The sequence below is a fragment of the Neoarius graeffei genome, chromosome 4, assembly GCF_027579695.1.
Source record: "Neoarius graeffei isolate fNeoGra1 chromosome 4, fNeoGra1.pri, whole genome shotgun sequence".
NCBI lineage: Eukaryota > Metazoa > Chordata > Actinopteri > Siluriformes > Ariidae > Neoarius > Neoarius graeffei.
In genome coordinates this window covers 92908784-92926757 of record NC_083572.1, presented here as the reverse complement: position 1 = coordinate 92926757, position 17974 = coordinate 92908784, and the positions used below count along the sequence as shown (strand labels likewise).

The window sequence follows — 17974 nt, the reverse complement described above, 5'->3', positions numbered from 1 at the left end:
TTGTTGGTCGAGCACTCCTGGGGATGGTAACAATGGTCTTGAATTTCCTCCATTTGTACACAATCTGTCTGACTGTGGATTGGTGGAGTACAAACTCTTTAGAGATGGTTTTGTAACCTTTTCCAGCCTGATGAGCATCAACACTTTTTCTGAGGTCCTCAGAAATCTCCTTTGTTCGTGCCATGATACACTTCCACAAACATGTGTTGTGAAGATCAGACTTTGATAGAGCCCTGTTCTTTAAATAAAACAGGGTGCCCACTCACACCTGATTGTCATCCCATTGATTGAAAACACCTGACTCTAATTTCACCTTCAAATTAACTGCTAATCCTAGAGGTTCACATACTTTTGCCACTCACAGATATGTAATATTGGATCATTTTCCTCAATAAATAAATGACCAAGTATAATATTTTTGTTTTATTTGTTTAACTGGGTTGTCTTTATCTACTTGTGTGAAAATCTGATGTTTTAGGTCATATTTATGCAGAAACATAGACAATTCTAAAGGGTTCACAAACTTTCAAGCACCACTGTATAATGTTCTTTCAGCTGCTCTCATTAGGGGGAGCCACAGCAGATCATCACGATCTGCATATTTGATTTGGCGCAGATTTTGAACACCAGATGCCCTTCCTGACACAAACCTCCTCAGTGTATCCGGGCTTGGGACCAGCAGACATGGGGAGAACATGCAAACTCCACACAGAAAGGCCCCCATCGGCTGTGAGGTTCAAACCCAACATCTTCTTGCTGTGAGCAGTGCTAACTACTGCATCACCGTGCCGCCCATTTGTATAACTGAGTGACGTTTCATAATTAACATGAACGTACTGATCAGGTGTTCGTGTTAATTGCTTCGAAAGGGCACTTTGCTTTAAAGCAAAGATTGTCAGGATGGCTCTGTGCATCATAACACTTTTTGTAACATTCATTAACACAGCTCTGCGCATTGCAGAGGTTCATGCACAGTCTAAGAAATCACTGCAGTCTATTTTCACGGAGTCCAGAGTCAATTTTCCTCCAATGGATATGAGCGGTTCCAGGAAGGGGCTCTTGGGGCAGGGGAAGAAGTCAAACACATTGTTCTCCTCATCATCATCGTAATCCTCCTCCTCCTCCACTCCTCCACTCAACACTTCATGAGTAGAGCTGTATTCCATGGTAATCTCTGTGCTCCTGGAGGCCTGGGTGGCATCTGAGCCGCTTGACTCATTAGAGAAGCTTTTGAGGTACGAGCTGGTGATGTTATGCTGATACGGTTGTGATTCGGCCTGCTGTAGTGTTTCCTCAGTGGAAACTGTCTTGTCTTCAAGTAATTTCTCTTGGGGAAATTCCTCCACCTCCAGCGTACTCGGCTCCTCCTCACTCATGCTGTAGTCGCTGAGGTGTAGCTGCACCTGCATCTCACCCTGTATGGAGAAGAGGAAAGTTACAACAAGCCGGATCACACTGGACACCCAGAAACGCTATCGTGAAGATGAAATACTAAGTGGCTGAGATCCTAACAGTAGGCAGGCAGAGAGGAAAAAGACCAGAATTTTATAAAGAATGTCACTGGATGGGATAAGCAACTCCACACACACACACAAAAAAAAATTACAAAAGAGTCCACAGTCCCAACAACTTGTTTTCTGTTAGCACAAGACTCTAAGTTTGTAAATTCATGGGTGAAATGGTTTAAAAGCACAAAGTGAAAGTAACTACTCTCAGAAGCACATGTGCATCTTTCACATCCTGCATCCTTTCCCTTTCAAAGAACCGGCATTTCCGCTAGGTGAATTTTTTGCGGTCTGACGGCTGCTTCAAAGCAGAGCTTTTAAATGTCTCCTCTTTTGCTGTACCAGTACCAACATGTCAAAAACTGTAAATGCTACAGCGAAATCTGAGACATTAGCACCGCTATTACAGCCCTAACCTCAAGTCTGACCTCAAACCTCAGACTGGTCTATTATCAGTTTATCTGAACATAATGAGTCACATCTAGGTCATATTGATGTCAATTATTGTAGCGTTGTAGGCATTTTGACCAACTATGTTGATTATCAGGAACCAGAGATCAACTGTGAAGTCAGTACAGTAATGCCATTATGTTATCTTTCTTTAAAAAAAAAACAACCATCTTCCTGCAAATACGGTATCACGCTGTGATAAACAACCTTGCTAGCTAAGAGTGCTTTCCTCACACACTGACAAGTCACACTTCAGTCAGGTTGTTGTTATCTACCTGTCATAATGAAACAGTTCAGTTTATAAAGGCAGTTTTACAGTCATGGGGACAACTGCAAGTTTCATAATGTCAGCTCTCTCAAAAATTTAAACAAACAGATACGATTAAATTTCACAGTGTCTTTGAGGCAAAAGGAAACCGGGGTTGGGTGCCTTGCTCAAGGGCACTTTAGCCATTCCTGCTGGTCTAGGGAATCAAACCAGCAACCTTTTGGTTGTAAAGCTGTTTCATTAACCTTTAGGCCATGGCTTCTCCATAGAAATTGAATTTAATTGACAATGGAATGGAAATATCTTTTCCCAGTGTCATGCAGAGTCAATTTAAAGGCCAAAATTGATGCATTTTGTGTCTCAATTTACAAAAAAAAAAAAAATTTTAAACGTCGAAAAAAATGTCAAAGCTGGAAGTTACATCTGCAATAAAAGTATTTTTACCATGTAAACAAATCATGCTATTATATTTATCATGCTGGAGCTGTACCCCAGACACTGATGTTTTAAAAATTGCATGACATTTCCGTCGAAAAAAAAGTCCTTTCCGACACCAAATTTAAGTTTAAATATTTCAAAACTCACTTTAGTTTTATTACACTTATTACTATTTTTGAGAAAGTACTAAAATTGACTTATTTTATCAGATCCAAGTGTATCATTTCTCTGTGGAATATGTAAACTACATAGCTTGACGTAAACCACATCCAAAATGATGGCCTTTCTGTCGTGATGATCTTTTACTCATAACTAATAACACAATATACACTACCGTTCAAAAGTTTGGGGTCACCCAGACAATTTTGTGTTTTCCATGAAAAGTCACACTTTTATTTACCACCATAAGTTGTAAAATGAATAGAAAATATAGTCAAGACATTTTTCTGGCCATTTTGAGCATTTAATCGACCCCACAAATGTGATGCTCCAGAAACTCAATCTGCTCAAAGGAAGGTCAGTTTTATAGCTTCTCTAAAGAGCTAAACTGTTTTCAGCTGTGCTAACATGATTGTACAAGGGTTTTCTAATCATCCATTAGCCTTCTGAGGCAATGAGCAAACACATTGTACCATTAGAGCACTGGAGTGAGAGTTGCTGGAAATGGGCCTCTATACACCTATGTAGATATTGCACCAAAAACCAGACATTTGCAGCTAGAATAGTCATTTACCACATTAGCAACGTATAGAGTGGATTTCTGATTAGTTTAAAGTGATCTTCATTGAAAAGAACAGTGCTTTTCTTTCAAAAATAAGGAAATTTCAAAGTGACCCCAAATTTTTGAACGGTAGTGTAGCTTTATCGAATTTAATTTAAACCTCATACAGTAAACCTATTGTCTTTTTCTATTTTGTCTGTTAAAAAGAACATAATATTCTTTATTCTAATTTTTAGCCCCCGTGAGACACTTTTATCCCTGTGAGTGTAAAACTGCCCTTAACCAGATACTTACTGTCACAATATCTGTGATACTCCTGCACTGTAACATTATTAAAACACTGAATAGTGCTTACACATGTTTTCAATTAATGTATCACTAATTAATAAATACTATTGTGCTAGGGCAGCACAGTGGTGTAGTGGTTAGCGCTGTCGCCTCACAGCAAGAAGGTCCGGGTTCGAGCCCCGTGGCCGGCGAGGGCCTTTCTGTGTGGAGTTTGCATGTTCTCCGCGTGGGTTTCCTCCGGGTGCTCCGGTTTCCCCCACAGTCCAAAGACATGCAGGTTAGGTTAACTGGTGACTCTAAATTGACCGTAGGTGTGAATGTGAGTGTGAATGGTTGTCTGTGTCTCTGTGTCAGCCCTGTGATGACCTGGCGACTTGTCCAGCGTGTACCCCACCTTTCGCCTGTAGTCAGCTGGGATAGGCTCCAGCTTGCCTGCGACCCTGTAGAAGGATAAAGCGGCTAGAGATAATGAGATGAGAGAGACTATTGTGCTATAAAGATCTGACCCTGGTGTGGTAAATGATATACTACACTGTCAGAAATAGGGCTACAGTAGGAGTCCATTTCTGTCCCCCTTGGCACAATCTACACTATTGTAGATTGTACCTAGGGCTCATTTTTGGACCTCAAGGTAACTATGTGTAACATTTTAGGGCCAGAAAGGTACATATTATGTTCCCAAGCAGTATATAAAGGGTACAAATAAGTACCTTAGAGGGTACTGCACCGGTGACGAGCTGTTTTACCCTTAAAGTTGCTTTATTTTCTGAGAGTGTAGAACCTGGAGTTACACTGAGTGTATTATTGGGGATCGGACACAGATCTTGTTTGCAGATAGTAACTTATGTCTTATCTTGACTCCATAGAGGCCACGTCTTTTTTCTACCTTTATCAATTTTGAAATAATTAGTATATGTAGTATATATCTATAAATAAAGAGTATTCACTGTGCCTGTACCTTCTCACTTGCGCACTCTTTTGCCCATTTGCTGTTTGCAGGATCTGGGACGATGCTCGGCATTAGGCAGTGACAACATCCAGATAATCTTCAAAATGAAAAACAACAAAGGGTTTCTTAAATCAAACAAGTGTGCTTTTGTATTATTATACTATATTGTGAAAAGTATGTGGACACCTGACCGTCACACCCATATGTAGTTCTTTAATCTGTTAGGGGAAGCCATGGCCTAATGGTTAGAGAAGCAGCTTTGGGACCACAAAGGTCACCAGTTTGATTCCCTGGACCACCTGAAGTGCCCTTCAGCAAGGCACCTAACCCCCAACTGCTCCCCAGGTTGCTCTGGGTATGTTGTATGTCGTTCTGGGTAAGAGTATCTGCTAAATGCCTGTACTGTAATGTTTCTACAAATTTTGTACACTGTAGCATTACAGTTTGCCTTCACTGGAACTAAGAGGTCCAAACCTGTTCCAGCACTGTGCACACAGCGATCTCCATGAGCACAAGGTTTGCCAAGTTTGGAGTGGAGGAACTTGAGTGTCCCGCACAGAGCCGCGACTGAACTCAACCCCGCTGAACACTTCTGGAATGAACTGGAACACCATCTGCACCCCAGGCCTCCTCATCCAACACCAATGCCTGATCTCAATAATGCTCTTGTGGCTGAATCACAAAACCCCACAGCCATGCCCCAAAATCTAGTGGAAAGCCTTCCCAGAAGAGTGGAGGGTATTATAACAGAAAAGGGCGACTAAACCTGGGTTTGATTCCAACATGGGGTTATAAAAGCAGCTTTAGGACCAAAAGGTCATTGGTTTGATTCCCTCCACCAGAAGGAATGGCTGAAGTGCCCTTGAGCAAGACACCTAACCCTCAGCTGCTTGCTGTACATCCCTCTGGATAAGAATGCCTATAATGTAATATAACGTAATGATACATGTGGGTGTGACTGGTCTGGTGTCCATGTACTTAAGGCCATTTTTTGGTTATTGTTTTTTTGCATTCTGACCTTCTGTGTACTGAAGAGAACTGACATAAACACAGGAGGCACAGACAGGTGAGGAAAACAGTAGTTCCCACTGAGATGAGCAGAGCCAGGGAGTTCTCATCTGAAAAAGGAAGACAATTAATGATGTGAGGAATGAAGTGGAACATGTTGGTAATACAGGTATAAAGCTGCCTTAGTTGGTCAAAATAAAGTTACAGCATAAAAACTTTATTCACATTTTGCAAAGTGGGTCATTTTTAATCAAACATTTCTCATTGCAACATCGGCCAGTGAAAATTAACACAAAGAGGAACAAACAAACAGACAGAAACAGGAATATGAGGCTACAGTGGGCACAGCTTCACAAATACTGGACAGAAAAACATCATCTGCTCCGTGTCCAATCTTCAACTGTCCAGTTTCAGTGAGCTTGTGTCCACTATGGCCTCAGATTCTTCGTTATTGGCTGAAAAGTGTTGAACCCAATGTAGTCTTCCACTGTTGTAGCCGATCCACCACAAGGCTTGATGTGTTGGACATTCTGAGATGCTCCTCTGTTCAGCATGGTTGTAAAGAGAGGTTACTGTGTTACTGTATCTCAAATCTGTCTGACCATATTAAAGTAGCCAGTGATATATATATATATATATATATATATATATCATTATCTGTAGCCGCTTTATCCTGTTCTACAGGGTCGCAGGCAAGCTGGAGCCTATCCCAACTGACTACAGGCGAAAGGCGGGGTACACCCTGGACAAGTCGCCAGGTCATCACAGGGCTGACACATAGACACAGACAATCATTTACACCTATGGTCAATTTAGAGTCACCAGTTAACCTAACCTGCATGTCTTTGGACTGTGGGGGAAACCGGAGCACCCGGAGGAAACCCACGCAGACATGGGGAGAACATGCAAACTCCACACAGAAAGGCCCTCGCCAGCCACGGGGCTCGAACCCGGACCTTCTTGCTGTGAGGCGACAGCACTAACCACCGTGCCACCCATTTTATATATATATATATATATATATATATATATATAAAGTGTATTGTTAAAAGTTTGTATGCCCCTACTCTACTCATTCATAGGTTTTTCTGTATTTTTACCATTTTCTATATTGTAGAACAATACTTCTTCCTCCAGCACTATCACCAGGTCAGGGTCCATGTCCACATGTCATTTTAATTAGAGCATAGTTTTACGCCAGATGTCCTTCCTGCCACAACCTTACCATTTCTGGGCTTGGGAAACAACCATCCACACACACATCCACACCTATGGGCAATTTAGTGTAGCCAGTTAGCCTGACTGCATGTCTTTGGACTGTGGGAGGAAACCCATGCAGACACGGGGAGAACACACAAACTCTACAGAGAAAGGCCCCCATTGGCCACTGGACTCGAACTCAGAACCTTCTTGCTGTGAGGCGACAGTACTAACCACTACACCATCGTGCCACCCCTTGTAGAACAACACTGAGGACATCAAGACTATGAAATAACATCTGGAACATATCTGGAATTATGTCTCATCTCATCTCATTATCTCTAGCCGCTTTATCCTTCTACAGGGTCGCAGGCAAGCTGGAGCCTATCCCAGCTGACTACGGGCGAAAGGCGGGGTACACCCTGGACAAGTCGCCAGGTCATCACAGGGCTGACACATAGACAACCATTCACACTCACATTCACACCTACAGTCAATTTAGAGTCACCAGTTAACCTAACCTGCATGTCTTTGGACTGTGGGGGAAACCGGAGCACCCGGAGGAAACCCACGCAAACACGGGGAGAACATGCAAACTCCACACAGAAAGGCCCTCGCCGGCCCCGGGGCTCGAACCCAGGACCTTCTTGCTGTGAGGCGACAGCATTAACCACTACACCACCGTGCCGCCCCCTCTGGAATTATGTGATAAACTAAAAAAGTGTTTAAACAAAATATGTTTGATATTTTAGATTCTTCAAAGTAGCCAGTGTTTCCCTTGATGACGCTTTGCACACTATTGGCGTTATCTTAACCAGCTTCATAAGGTAGTCACCTGGAATGCTTTTCAATTAACAGCTGTGCCTTGTCAAAAGTTAATTAGTGGATTAATTTCTTGCCTTCTTAATGTGTTTGAGATCAAACAGTAAATAGCAAATAATAAAATACTCTCTAAAGAGAAACAATATCTGTCATTACTTTAAGACATGAAGTGTGTTTTAATTCATAAAAATAAAGAAAAAACATTGAATTAGAAGGTGCGTCCAGATTTTTGACTGGTACTGTACCTCTGGAGTTTGTTTTGAATGTGCGCTCATTTTGTACAGGACTTTCTCCTGCTGTAGTCCAGGCTGTGACCCACAGTCTGTACTTCTGTCCTGGCATCAAGCCTCTGATGGTAAACTCTCTCTGAGGGTGTTGAACACCTACAACACAGTTCTTCTTCAGTAACTTATACAACCGATCATAAACTGCAAATTATGCAAATCTACATGCAAATACAGCCTGTGTCTGGGTATCAGGAAATAAAAGAACCTGACACCAGTGGCACTCGAAATATAATTTGAACTTCTGAATATAAAAGAACTTGTGAGCAATAAACGATATAATTAAAATACAATCGGCATTAGATTAGGTCAAATGCAATTTTTAAAACATGACAAATGATTCTTCACATAGATTAATATTAATCTCACCAACACTTTTAGAAAAAGAGTTCCTTAAGTGTTCTTTTTGGTTTTTAGCTTTCTAGGACAATCCCTCGGTGAGAGGAAAACACTTTACCGGGCAAGATCAGATGAGTGTACACTCCATGTGTCTAATAAAATCACAATGCTATCTACAGTGGATATAAAAAGTCTACACACCCTGTTAAAATGATTGGTTTTTCTGATGTAAAAAAATGTGACCACGATAAATAATTTCAAAACTTTTCCCACCTTTAATGTGACCTATAACCTGTACAATTCAATTGAAAAACAAACAAATCTGTTCAGGGGAAAAACATAAAAAATAAAAAACGTACAATAAGCTGGTTGCATAAGTGTGCACACCCTTAAACTAATACTTTCTTGAAGCACCTTTTGATTTAATTACAGCATTCAGTCTTTTTGGGTTCACACTTACCATCAATTAAAATGACTCTGATTAACCCCAAATAAAGTTCAGACATTTACTCAGTTGCTCCTCCAGCAAAAGCCAGCGTTCACAGAGACCTTACAAAGCATCGAAGGGGTCTCATTGTTGAAAGGTATCAGTCAGGAGAAGGGTACAAACACATTTCCACGGCATTAGATATACTATGGAGCACAGTGAAGACAGTCGTCAAGAAGTGGAGAAAATGTGGGACAACAGTGACATTACCGAGAACTGGACGTCCCTCCAAAATTGATGAAAAGACAAGACAAAAACTGGTCAGGGAGGCTGCCGAGAGGCCTACAGCAACACTGAAGGAGCTGCAGGAATTTCTGGCAAGTACTGGTTGTGTACTACATGTGACGACAATCTCCCGTATTCTCCATATGTCTGGTAGGGTCAAAGAAAAACATCCAGGCCTGGCTAAATTTTGCAAAAAATACATCAACTCTCCCAAAAGCATGTGGGAAAATGTGTTATGGCCTGATGAAACTAAGGTGGAACTTTTTGGCCACAATTCCAAAAGGCACAAAAACAACATTGCGCATCACCAAAAGAACACCATACCCACGGTGAAGCATGGTGGTGGCAGCATCATGTTTTGGGGTTGTTTTTCTTCAGCTGGAACAGGGGCTTTAGTCAAGGTGGAGGGAATTATGAACAGTTCTAAATACCAGTCAATTTTGGCCCAAAACCTTCAGGTGTCTGCTAGAAAGCTGAAGATGAAGAGGAATTTCAACTTTCAGCACAACAATGACCCCAAAAAAGTTTTGGAATGGCCCAGCCAGAGCCCAGACCTCAATCCAATTGAAAATCTGTGGGGTGACCTGAAGAGGGCTGTGCACAAGAGACGCCCTCGCAATCTGACAGATTTGGAGCGCTTTTGCAAGGAAGAGTGGGCAAATATTGTCAAGTCTAGATGTGGCAGGCTGATAGACTCCGACCCAAAAAGACTGAATGCTGTAATTAAATCAAAAGGTGCTTCAAGAAAGTATTAGTTTAAGGGTGTGCACACTTATGCAACCAGCTTATTGTACGTTTTTTATTTTTTATGTTTTTCCCCTGAACAGATTTGTTTGTTTTTCAATTGAATTGTACAGGTTATAGGTCACATTAAAGGTGGGAAAAGTTTTGAAATTATTTATTGTGGTTTAATTTTTTTTTTTACATCAGAAAAAAACGATCATTTTAACGGGGTGTGGACACTTTTTATATCCACTGTATACTTCACGTTTAGTTTCTTACTGTATTTCTGAATTTTGTTCTCTGAATCCTTAAGGTAGATGGTGTAGCATTCCAGACAGCCTCCTCTCTCCTTCGGTCGGAGCCCTTTCCATTTCACCTCCACGCTTTCACTATTCACAGCAATGATTGGCTCAGGACTCTTTCGTGGAGCTATGGGTTCAAAGACACCATTAGTTTCAGGCCAGTCTATTTAGCTCACTTAATGAGATAAACAGTTCTTAAAGGAGTGACTCGCTTACCTGTCTCCCAGGTAGAGATCTTGTTGAAGATGACTTTTTTTGTCTTGGATGAGTGCAGATAGACCACTGCACCTTCATAGCACTCTGTAGGCTGCAAACCTGAACACACCATTACATTTATAGAGCAAGACAAAGGAAGGGAGAGAAAAAATACAAATTTACTTTCATAAAACCATTAATGCCATGTCTGTTTTTTGAACCAAATGATACATATTGCAGGAGAGATAAAGTCCCATGACTGAAAGCGTTATCGAGACGTCAAACATCTGGCCACCAGGCAAGAGATCTATTTCTGTTTTTCCCCTAGGAGGCAAAATAGAGCAATAAAATCACAGCAATAAACTCAACTACTAATAAGAATGTGCTATTGGTATATATTCTTCATTAGCAAGCTACAAATTTGATGTTGTAACCATGTCTCTTTCCAAATTAAATAATTTAGGGGATTCACAGGAACAGACAAAAAAAACTTATGTCAAAGTTTTTTTTCAAACTATATAGATTTTCCTCTCCACTTCTATACTGTGGGCTATTTTGTGTAGATTTGTTTCTGTAATGATTTGCAGTCTGTTCCATTTTGTACAAGATATAGATCATGTTCAATCTGTTTGTGCATTCAGGATGTAGGGGAGAGCAGGGAGACTTGGGATGGGGGAGACTTGGGACAGTTTGTCTCATCTCATCTCATCTCATCTCCTCTAGCTGCTTTATCTTGTTCTACAGGGTCGCAGGCAAGCTGGAGCCCATCCCAGCTGACTACGGGCGAAAGGCGGGGTACACCCTGGACAAGTCGCCAGGTCATCATAGGGCTGACACATAGACACAGACAACCATTCACACCTACGGGCAATTTAGAGTCACCAGTTAACCTAACCTGCATGTCTTTGGACTGTGGGGGAAACCGGAGCACCCGGAGGAAACCCACGTGGACACAGGGAGAACATGCAAACTCCACACAGAAAGGCCCTCGCCGGCCACGGGGCTCGAACCTGGACCTTCTTGCTGTGAGGCGACAGCGCTAACCACTACACCACCGTGCCGCCCCAGGACAGTTTGTCTCATCTCATCTCATTATCTCTAGCCGCTTTATCCTTCTACAGGGTCGCAGGCAAGCTGGAGCCTATCCCAGCTGACTACAGGTGAAAGGCGGGGTACACCCTGGACAAGTCACCAGGTCATCACAGGGCTGACACATAGACACAGACAACCATTCACACTCACATTCACACCTACGGTCAATTTAGAGTCACCAGTTAACCTAACCTGCATGTCTTTGGACTGTGGGGGAAACCGGAGCACCCGGAGGAAACCCACGCGGACACGGGGAGAACATGCAAACTCCGCACAGAAAGGCCCTCGCCGGCCACGGGGCTCGAACCCGGACCTTCTTGGTGTGAGGCAACAGCGCTAACCACTACACCACCGTGCCGCCCCAGGACAGTTTGTATTCCCCATAAATTAATTTCAACCAATCAGATTTTAGATGACATCAGAAGTTAGATGTTGCTCCTTAGAGTAACTGACTTCCTTTGATGCCATGAAGCTGGACACTGCAGTAAGGTTTGTTCAGTTCAATATTTTTGTCAACCCAAACTTGTATTTTCTACTTCACCTCCACCTCCATCCTATGGTGTAATGTACGCTGGAGAACTGGGGATTTATTAGGAATTAAAGTATGTAGTGTAGAGTTACCATATATAGTATTACTTATTAAACTTCAATTCTGGAAAAAAAATTCAGGATTTTTGTTTTTAAATGGCCAGATGGGGAGAGTTGAGACAGTTCATCATGTTACAGGTTTGTTCTTGTGGTTTACAAATATAAAATTGTTTAAAATGTTTGTTAAAAGTGTGGGCGTGTCCCTGCATGAGGATTAAACTCATTTCATTCCTTCTTGAGAATGGAACAGTTTTGTCTCGTCAGGTTTTGGGTAAACTGACATTTTTCTATCACTGTACCACTATTGTGTGTTCATACAGCTCATATGGTACAAGTTTCAAAAATAAATAAAAATTAAACATGTAGGATTAAGCTAGGTATTTTATTTTTGTTCCATGTCTCCCAACTATGTCCCAAGTCTGCCTTCAACGGCTCATGTCTCCCTGCAAAAAATAATGACAGAAAAAGTGAAGTCTGAAGGCCAGTCTATGTGACAAGCTGAGAAACTAATGTTACAGTAAGAGGGGATTGTAAATACTCTCTAATGCAGTATGAATGTGACGCTACCTGCAAAGAATTTCACACAATCTACAAAAGCTCAAAACTTGTCCCAAGTCTCCCTGTTCTCCCCTAGCTTTTATTAAAAATGCATATTAATGAACACATTTAATAGCTGTTAAGGTTTCTTACTGGTCTATTAAACTGTGGTGGGTTTCCCCAAACCCTCTGAACACTAAGAGTGTCTTAACTAGGAGAGAGAGCATTCATTGTGTGCCTCGCGCTACCATTTAACGATGATCTTTGTGCTGCGATGCTTTTGGGAAACTCAGGCCTGATTTTCTGATCTGTTCCATCTTACATCAGACTCACTGCAATGTGGCCTGTTACCTAAAATAATAGCGAAAAACTATAGTTCTATTTATGTAGGCTGGGGAGTTATTATATATTTAGATGATTTACAAAAAAATTCTTCACTAGATGGTCATGGACGAAAGAAAGTGAAAGTCTAACAGCATTGATATTGACTCGTCTGGATATACAATGATTATTTTCATCTCATCTCATCTCATTATCTCTAGCCGCTTTATCCTGTTCTACAGGGTCGCAGGCAAGCTGGAGCCTATCCCAGCTGACTACGGGCGAAAGGCGGGGTACACCCTGGACAAGTCGCCAGGTCATCACAGGGCTGACACATAGACACAGACAACCATTCACACTCACATTTACGGTCAATTTAGAGTCACCAGTTAACCTAACCTGCATGTCTTTGGACTGTGGGGGAAACCGGAGCACCCGGAGGAAACCCACAGAGACAGAACATGCAAACTCTGCACAGAAAGGCCCTCGCCGGCCACAGGGCTCGAACCCGGACCTTCTTGCTGTGAGGCGACAGCGCTAACCACTACACCACCGTGCCGCCCGAATGTCATTTTAATAATGTTATTTATTTATGCTTTAACTTGTTTCTGACTCACTTTTATTTGTATTCATTTTTATGAGTCATGAACCCACAGTAAACTGTTGTGAGTTTGTGTAAGGAGTTAAAGTTTTTCCTGCCTGCTAAACCATTTCATGTTCCATTTTTGTTCCAGTGTTTGACAGCAACAGTTATCACATCCAATACCAATCGCAAACATTTTACAGTGGTGCTTGAAAGTTTGTGAACCCTTTAGAATTTTCTATATTTCTGCATAAATATGACCTAAAACATCATCAGATTTTCACACAAGTCCTAAAAGTAGATAAACAGAACCCAGTTAAACAAATGAGACAAAAATATTATACTTGGTCATTTATTTATTGAGGAAAATGATCCGATATTACATATCTGTGAGTGGCAAAAGTATGTGAACCTTTGCTTTCAGTATCTGGTGTGACCCCCTTGTGCAGCAATAACTGCAACTAAACGTTTGCGGTAACTGTTGATCAGTCCTGCACACCGGCTTGGAGGAATTTTAGCCCATTCCTCCGTACAGAACAGCTTCAACTCTGGGATGTTGGTGGGTTTCCTCATATGAACTGATCGCTTCAGGTCCTTCCACAACATTTCCATTGGATTAAGGTCAGGACTTTGACTTGGCCATTCCAAAACATTAACTTTATTCTTCTTTAACCATTCTTTGGTAGAATGACTTGTGTGCTTAGGGTCGTTGTCTTGCTGCATGACCCATCTTCTCTTAAGATTCAGTTCATGGACAGATGTCCTGACATTTTCCTTTAGAATTCACTGGTATAATTCAGAATTCATTGTTCCATCAATGATGGCAAGCCGTCCTGGCCCAGATGCAGCAAAACAGGCCCAAACCATGATACTACCACCACCATGTTTCACAGATGGGATAAGGTTCTTATGCTGGAATGCAGTGTTTTCCTTTCTCCAAACATAACGCTTCTCATTTAAACCAAAAGTTCTATTTTGGTCTCCTCTGTCCACAAAACATTGTTCCAATAGCCTTCTGGCTTGTCCACATGCTCTTTAGCAAACTGCAGATGAGCAGCAATGTTCTTTTTGGAGAGCAGTGGCTTTCTCCTTGCAACTCTGTCATGCACACCATTGTTGTTCAGTGTTCTCCTGGTGGTGGACTCATGAACATGAACATTAGTCAATGTGAGAGAGGCCTTCAGTTGCTTAGAAGTTACCCCGGGGTCCTTTGTGACCTCGCCGACTATTACACGCCTTACTCTTGGAGTGATCTTTGTTGGTCGACCACTCCTGGGGAGGGTAACAATGGACTTGAATTTCCTCCATTTGTATACAATCTGTCTGACTGTGGATTGGTGGAGTCCAAACTCTTTAGAGATGGTTTTGTAACCTTTTCCAGCCTGATGAGCATCAAGAATGCTTTTTCTGAGGTCCTCAGAAATCTCCTTTGTTTGTGCCATGATACATTTCCACAAACATGTGTTGTGAAGATCACACTTTGATAGATCCCTGTTCTTTAAATAAAACAGGGTGCCCACTCACACCTGATTGTCATCCCATTGATTGAAAACACCTGACTCTAATTTCACCTTCAAATTGACTGCTAATCCTAGAGGTTCACATACTTTTACCACTCACAGATATGTAATATCGGATCATTTTCCTCAATAAATAAATGACCAAGTATAATATTTTTGTCTCATTTGTTTAACTGGGTTCTGTTTATCTACTTTTAGGACTTGTGTGAAAATCTGATGATGTTTTAGGTCATATTTATGCAGAAATATAGAAAATTCTAAAGGGTTCACAAACTTTCAAGCACCACTGTAGATTTAATTTCATGGTGCAAAAAAAAGTGCTAAGATGACTCCAACACTGTATAGACTGTCAGAAATTATTTACTTGTGCAGGTTTTTTTTTTTTTTTTGCTCCCCTATGGTAGAAATGATGCAACAACTTCCTTAAAGATCCAGAATATTATTCTTTCCACATTCACTGGATATGAGCAATCATGTGCTATGATTGGCTATTTTACTACTAGGATATCAGCTCATATACCATGAGTAGAGAAAAACAAAATGGTGGAGTGTATTGCTGAACCAACCGAGGATGAAATAAAAACTCTACTTGAAAACAAAATGCCAAAAAATACAAAAAAAAGCAACAAAATATGGAATGGTAAGAACGTATCTTTTTTTTTTTCAAGAATTATTATTATTATCACATTTTCCACAAATTGCTACTGTCATCTCGTCAGTTTGTTTACATTCTAAACAGAAATGATTTTGTTGGACGTTTTGTATAAAGTTTTTATTTATCGAATTTGCAAAAAAAAATATATAAAAATGCTCTGTTTCTCTAAATCCAGTAGAATAAAACAGTTATTCCACTCAATCTCATCGTACATGGCTTATAGTCGACTCAGCACTCGTGTCTCGTCAGCTATCAGCTCATGTACGACTTGATTTCATGGAGTAACTGTTAAATATTCCTAAATAACTATACGTCCTTTGAGGGAACCATCATGCTAAGCATTTGTACATTAATCCCACAGTTTAGTGCTTTTATTTTGTAGATATTCTAAAGAACACCTACTACATGTACTGACCAGTAATATGTGTTGTGTTCAGATGCCGTTCCACTCTGATCCACTGAGGTGGATTTTTCCGTCCCACAGGAAACCACTCTACTAAGACCTCTGTGACCGGGTCTGCACTAACAGGCCTCGGCCAGGAGAGGGCAACACTGTGATTATTCACCCGATTGTGTGACACCTTGGATGGAAGAAGATCTGCAAAACCAAAAACAGTACGTGTTACATTTCTGTCAAATCCAGACGCATTTAAGTCTTCTAACCATCTTCAGTACATTTCTACCAGGGCACTGTTCAGTTCTCAAATCTGATTGGTTAGAAGGTCTCGTCTCATTATCTCTAGCCGCTTTATCCTGTTCTACAGGGTCGCAGGCAAGCTGGAGCCTATCCCAGCTGACTACAGGCGAAAGGCAGGGTACACCCTGGACAAGTTGCCAGGTTATCACAGGGCTGACACATAGACACAGACAACCATTCACACTCACATTCACACCTACGGTCAATTTAGAGTCACCAGTTAACCTAACCTGCATGTCTTTGGACTGTGGGGGAAATCGGAGCACCCGGAGGAAACCCACGCGGACAACATGCAAACTCCACACAGAAAGGCCCTCGCCGGCCACGGGGCTCGAACCCGGACCTTCTTGCTGTGAGGCGACAGCGCTAACCACTACACCACCATGCCACCCTGGTTAGAAGGTGTTGATTATTATTTTTTTCATAACAGCTGCTTTCTCAATACTTATTGGTATAAAGCACAGGCTCTTTTTAAGACATTTTTCAAAAGCAGTAGATTGTTAACAGGGACTTACATGGCAAACACTCCACATGATCTAACTAAAAGATTTACAGACTGAGATGTGCTGATGTCATGACTTCATCCGCAAACCTGAGGTACCTGATTTGTATCCATTGTAGTTTATTTATTTAGGTTGCACTGAGTTGTTGGACATGCAGTACCTCTCTTTAGACCTCTGAACATTTTACTCCCTCTTGAGTGGACCGAAAGCTACTGAATTCGAATCACAGACTCCTAACTTTATTATATTTTTAAAAAATAGAACAATTAATGAATTTAGGGCCACATGGCCCTAAATTCTCTGCTATTTTTTTCTGCTTCATCATGACCCAATTCAAGATACTACGTCATGCATTACATGGTGGGCTTTCCTTGTTTGCACAAGGCATTGTGGGTTACAAATTTGAAACAGGAGAGAAAAATGGAGGATATGAGTGTGCGAATGAAATGTGAAAGACCGACTACAGTAACGGAAAGCGAGAAGAAAAGACGTTATGTTATATACGAAGGAAAGGAAATGCAGAACCAAACTAATAAATATTGGCGGTCGGCGAGCACCTCGGTGTGATCAGCTGTTCGTTTAGCGACAGAATGATGGACCTGTTAGTGCACAGTCAAGGTAAACCTGCGCATGCGCACACACATAGACTTCCTCTGTCTGCTTGACTGCACAAAGCAAGCGATTTCATGCACATTATTTGCTCAGGAATCCCCTCAAATTAAATAACTTCCCAGCCACAGAATGGCCTGATATTTTGTGGGATATTACAGAAATAAACATATATCACAATGACCAAATTTCAGAGGGAACTAAATTTCACCGATTTTATGAAATCGAAAGCTTTAAAGAGCCGATCTCTGGATCAAAATATCACAAGAACTGGCTTTCTTTTTCATATTTTCTTACTGACATCCTGTGAAAGTAGTGCATAGAGAATAACAGAAAAGTGATTTGAATATTCTCAGTTCGATTACACCTAAATACTTACACAACATTGCGCAATTATAAATGTTGAAAAACTCATGATGTGCCATCCATTAAAAAAAAAAATCAAAGCTATAATCATTATATTGGGCTGAATCACAATAATCAATAACCATTATTGATTATTTTCCTGTAGTATAAATACGCAGGTGATTATAGAAAATTGTGCGTGTTGATTGGTCGAGACATTCGGACTATTTCTTAGTGATCACCTTGAGTGACTCAGCAAAATGGCGGCTAATCACTTCGTCACCGTAAGTGAGGAAGAATTATGACAGAAATGATGAAAG

At 41.2% G+C, this 17974-nt stretch overlaps 1 protein-coding gene across 1 annotated transcript in view; it reads right to left on the bottom strand.

The window, feature by feature from the left end:
• Positions 1-495: 495 nt before the first annotated feature.
• il12rb2 (interleukin 12 receptor, beta 2a) overlaps positions 496-17974 on the bottom strand; it is a 64408-nt gene continuing 46929 nt past the window's right edge. Inside the window, exons 10-16 of the mRNA XM_060920022.1 lie at positions 15916-16098; positions 10226-10324; positions 9987-10136; positions 7895-8032; positions 5638-5737; positions 4629-4716; positions 496-1415 (exon numbers count right to left, since the gene is read on the bottom strand). Of these exons, the coding sequence (XP_060776005.1) occupies positions 966-1415; positions 4629-4716; positions 5638-5737; positions 7895-8032; positions 9987-10136; positions 10226-10324; positions 15916-16098 (1208 nt within the window). The 3' untranslated portion in view covers positions 496-965. The remainder of the gene's footprint in view (positions 1416-4628; positions 4717-5637; positions 5738-7894; positions 8033-9986; positions 10137-10225; positions 10325-15915; positions 16099-17974) is intronic.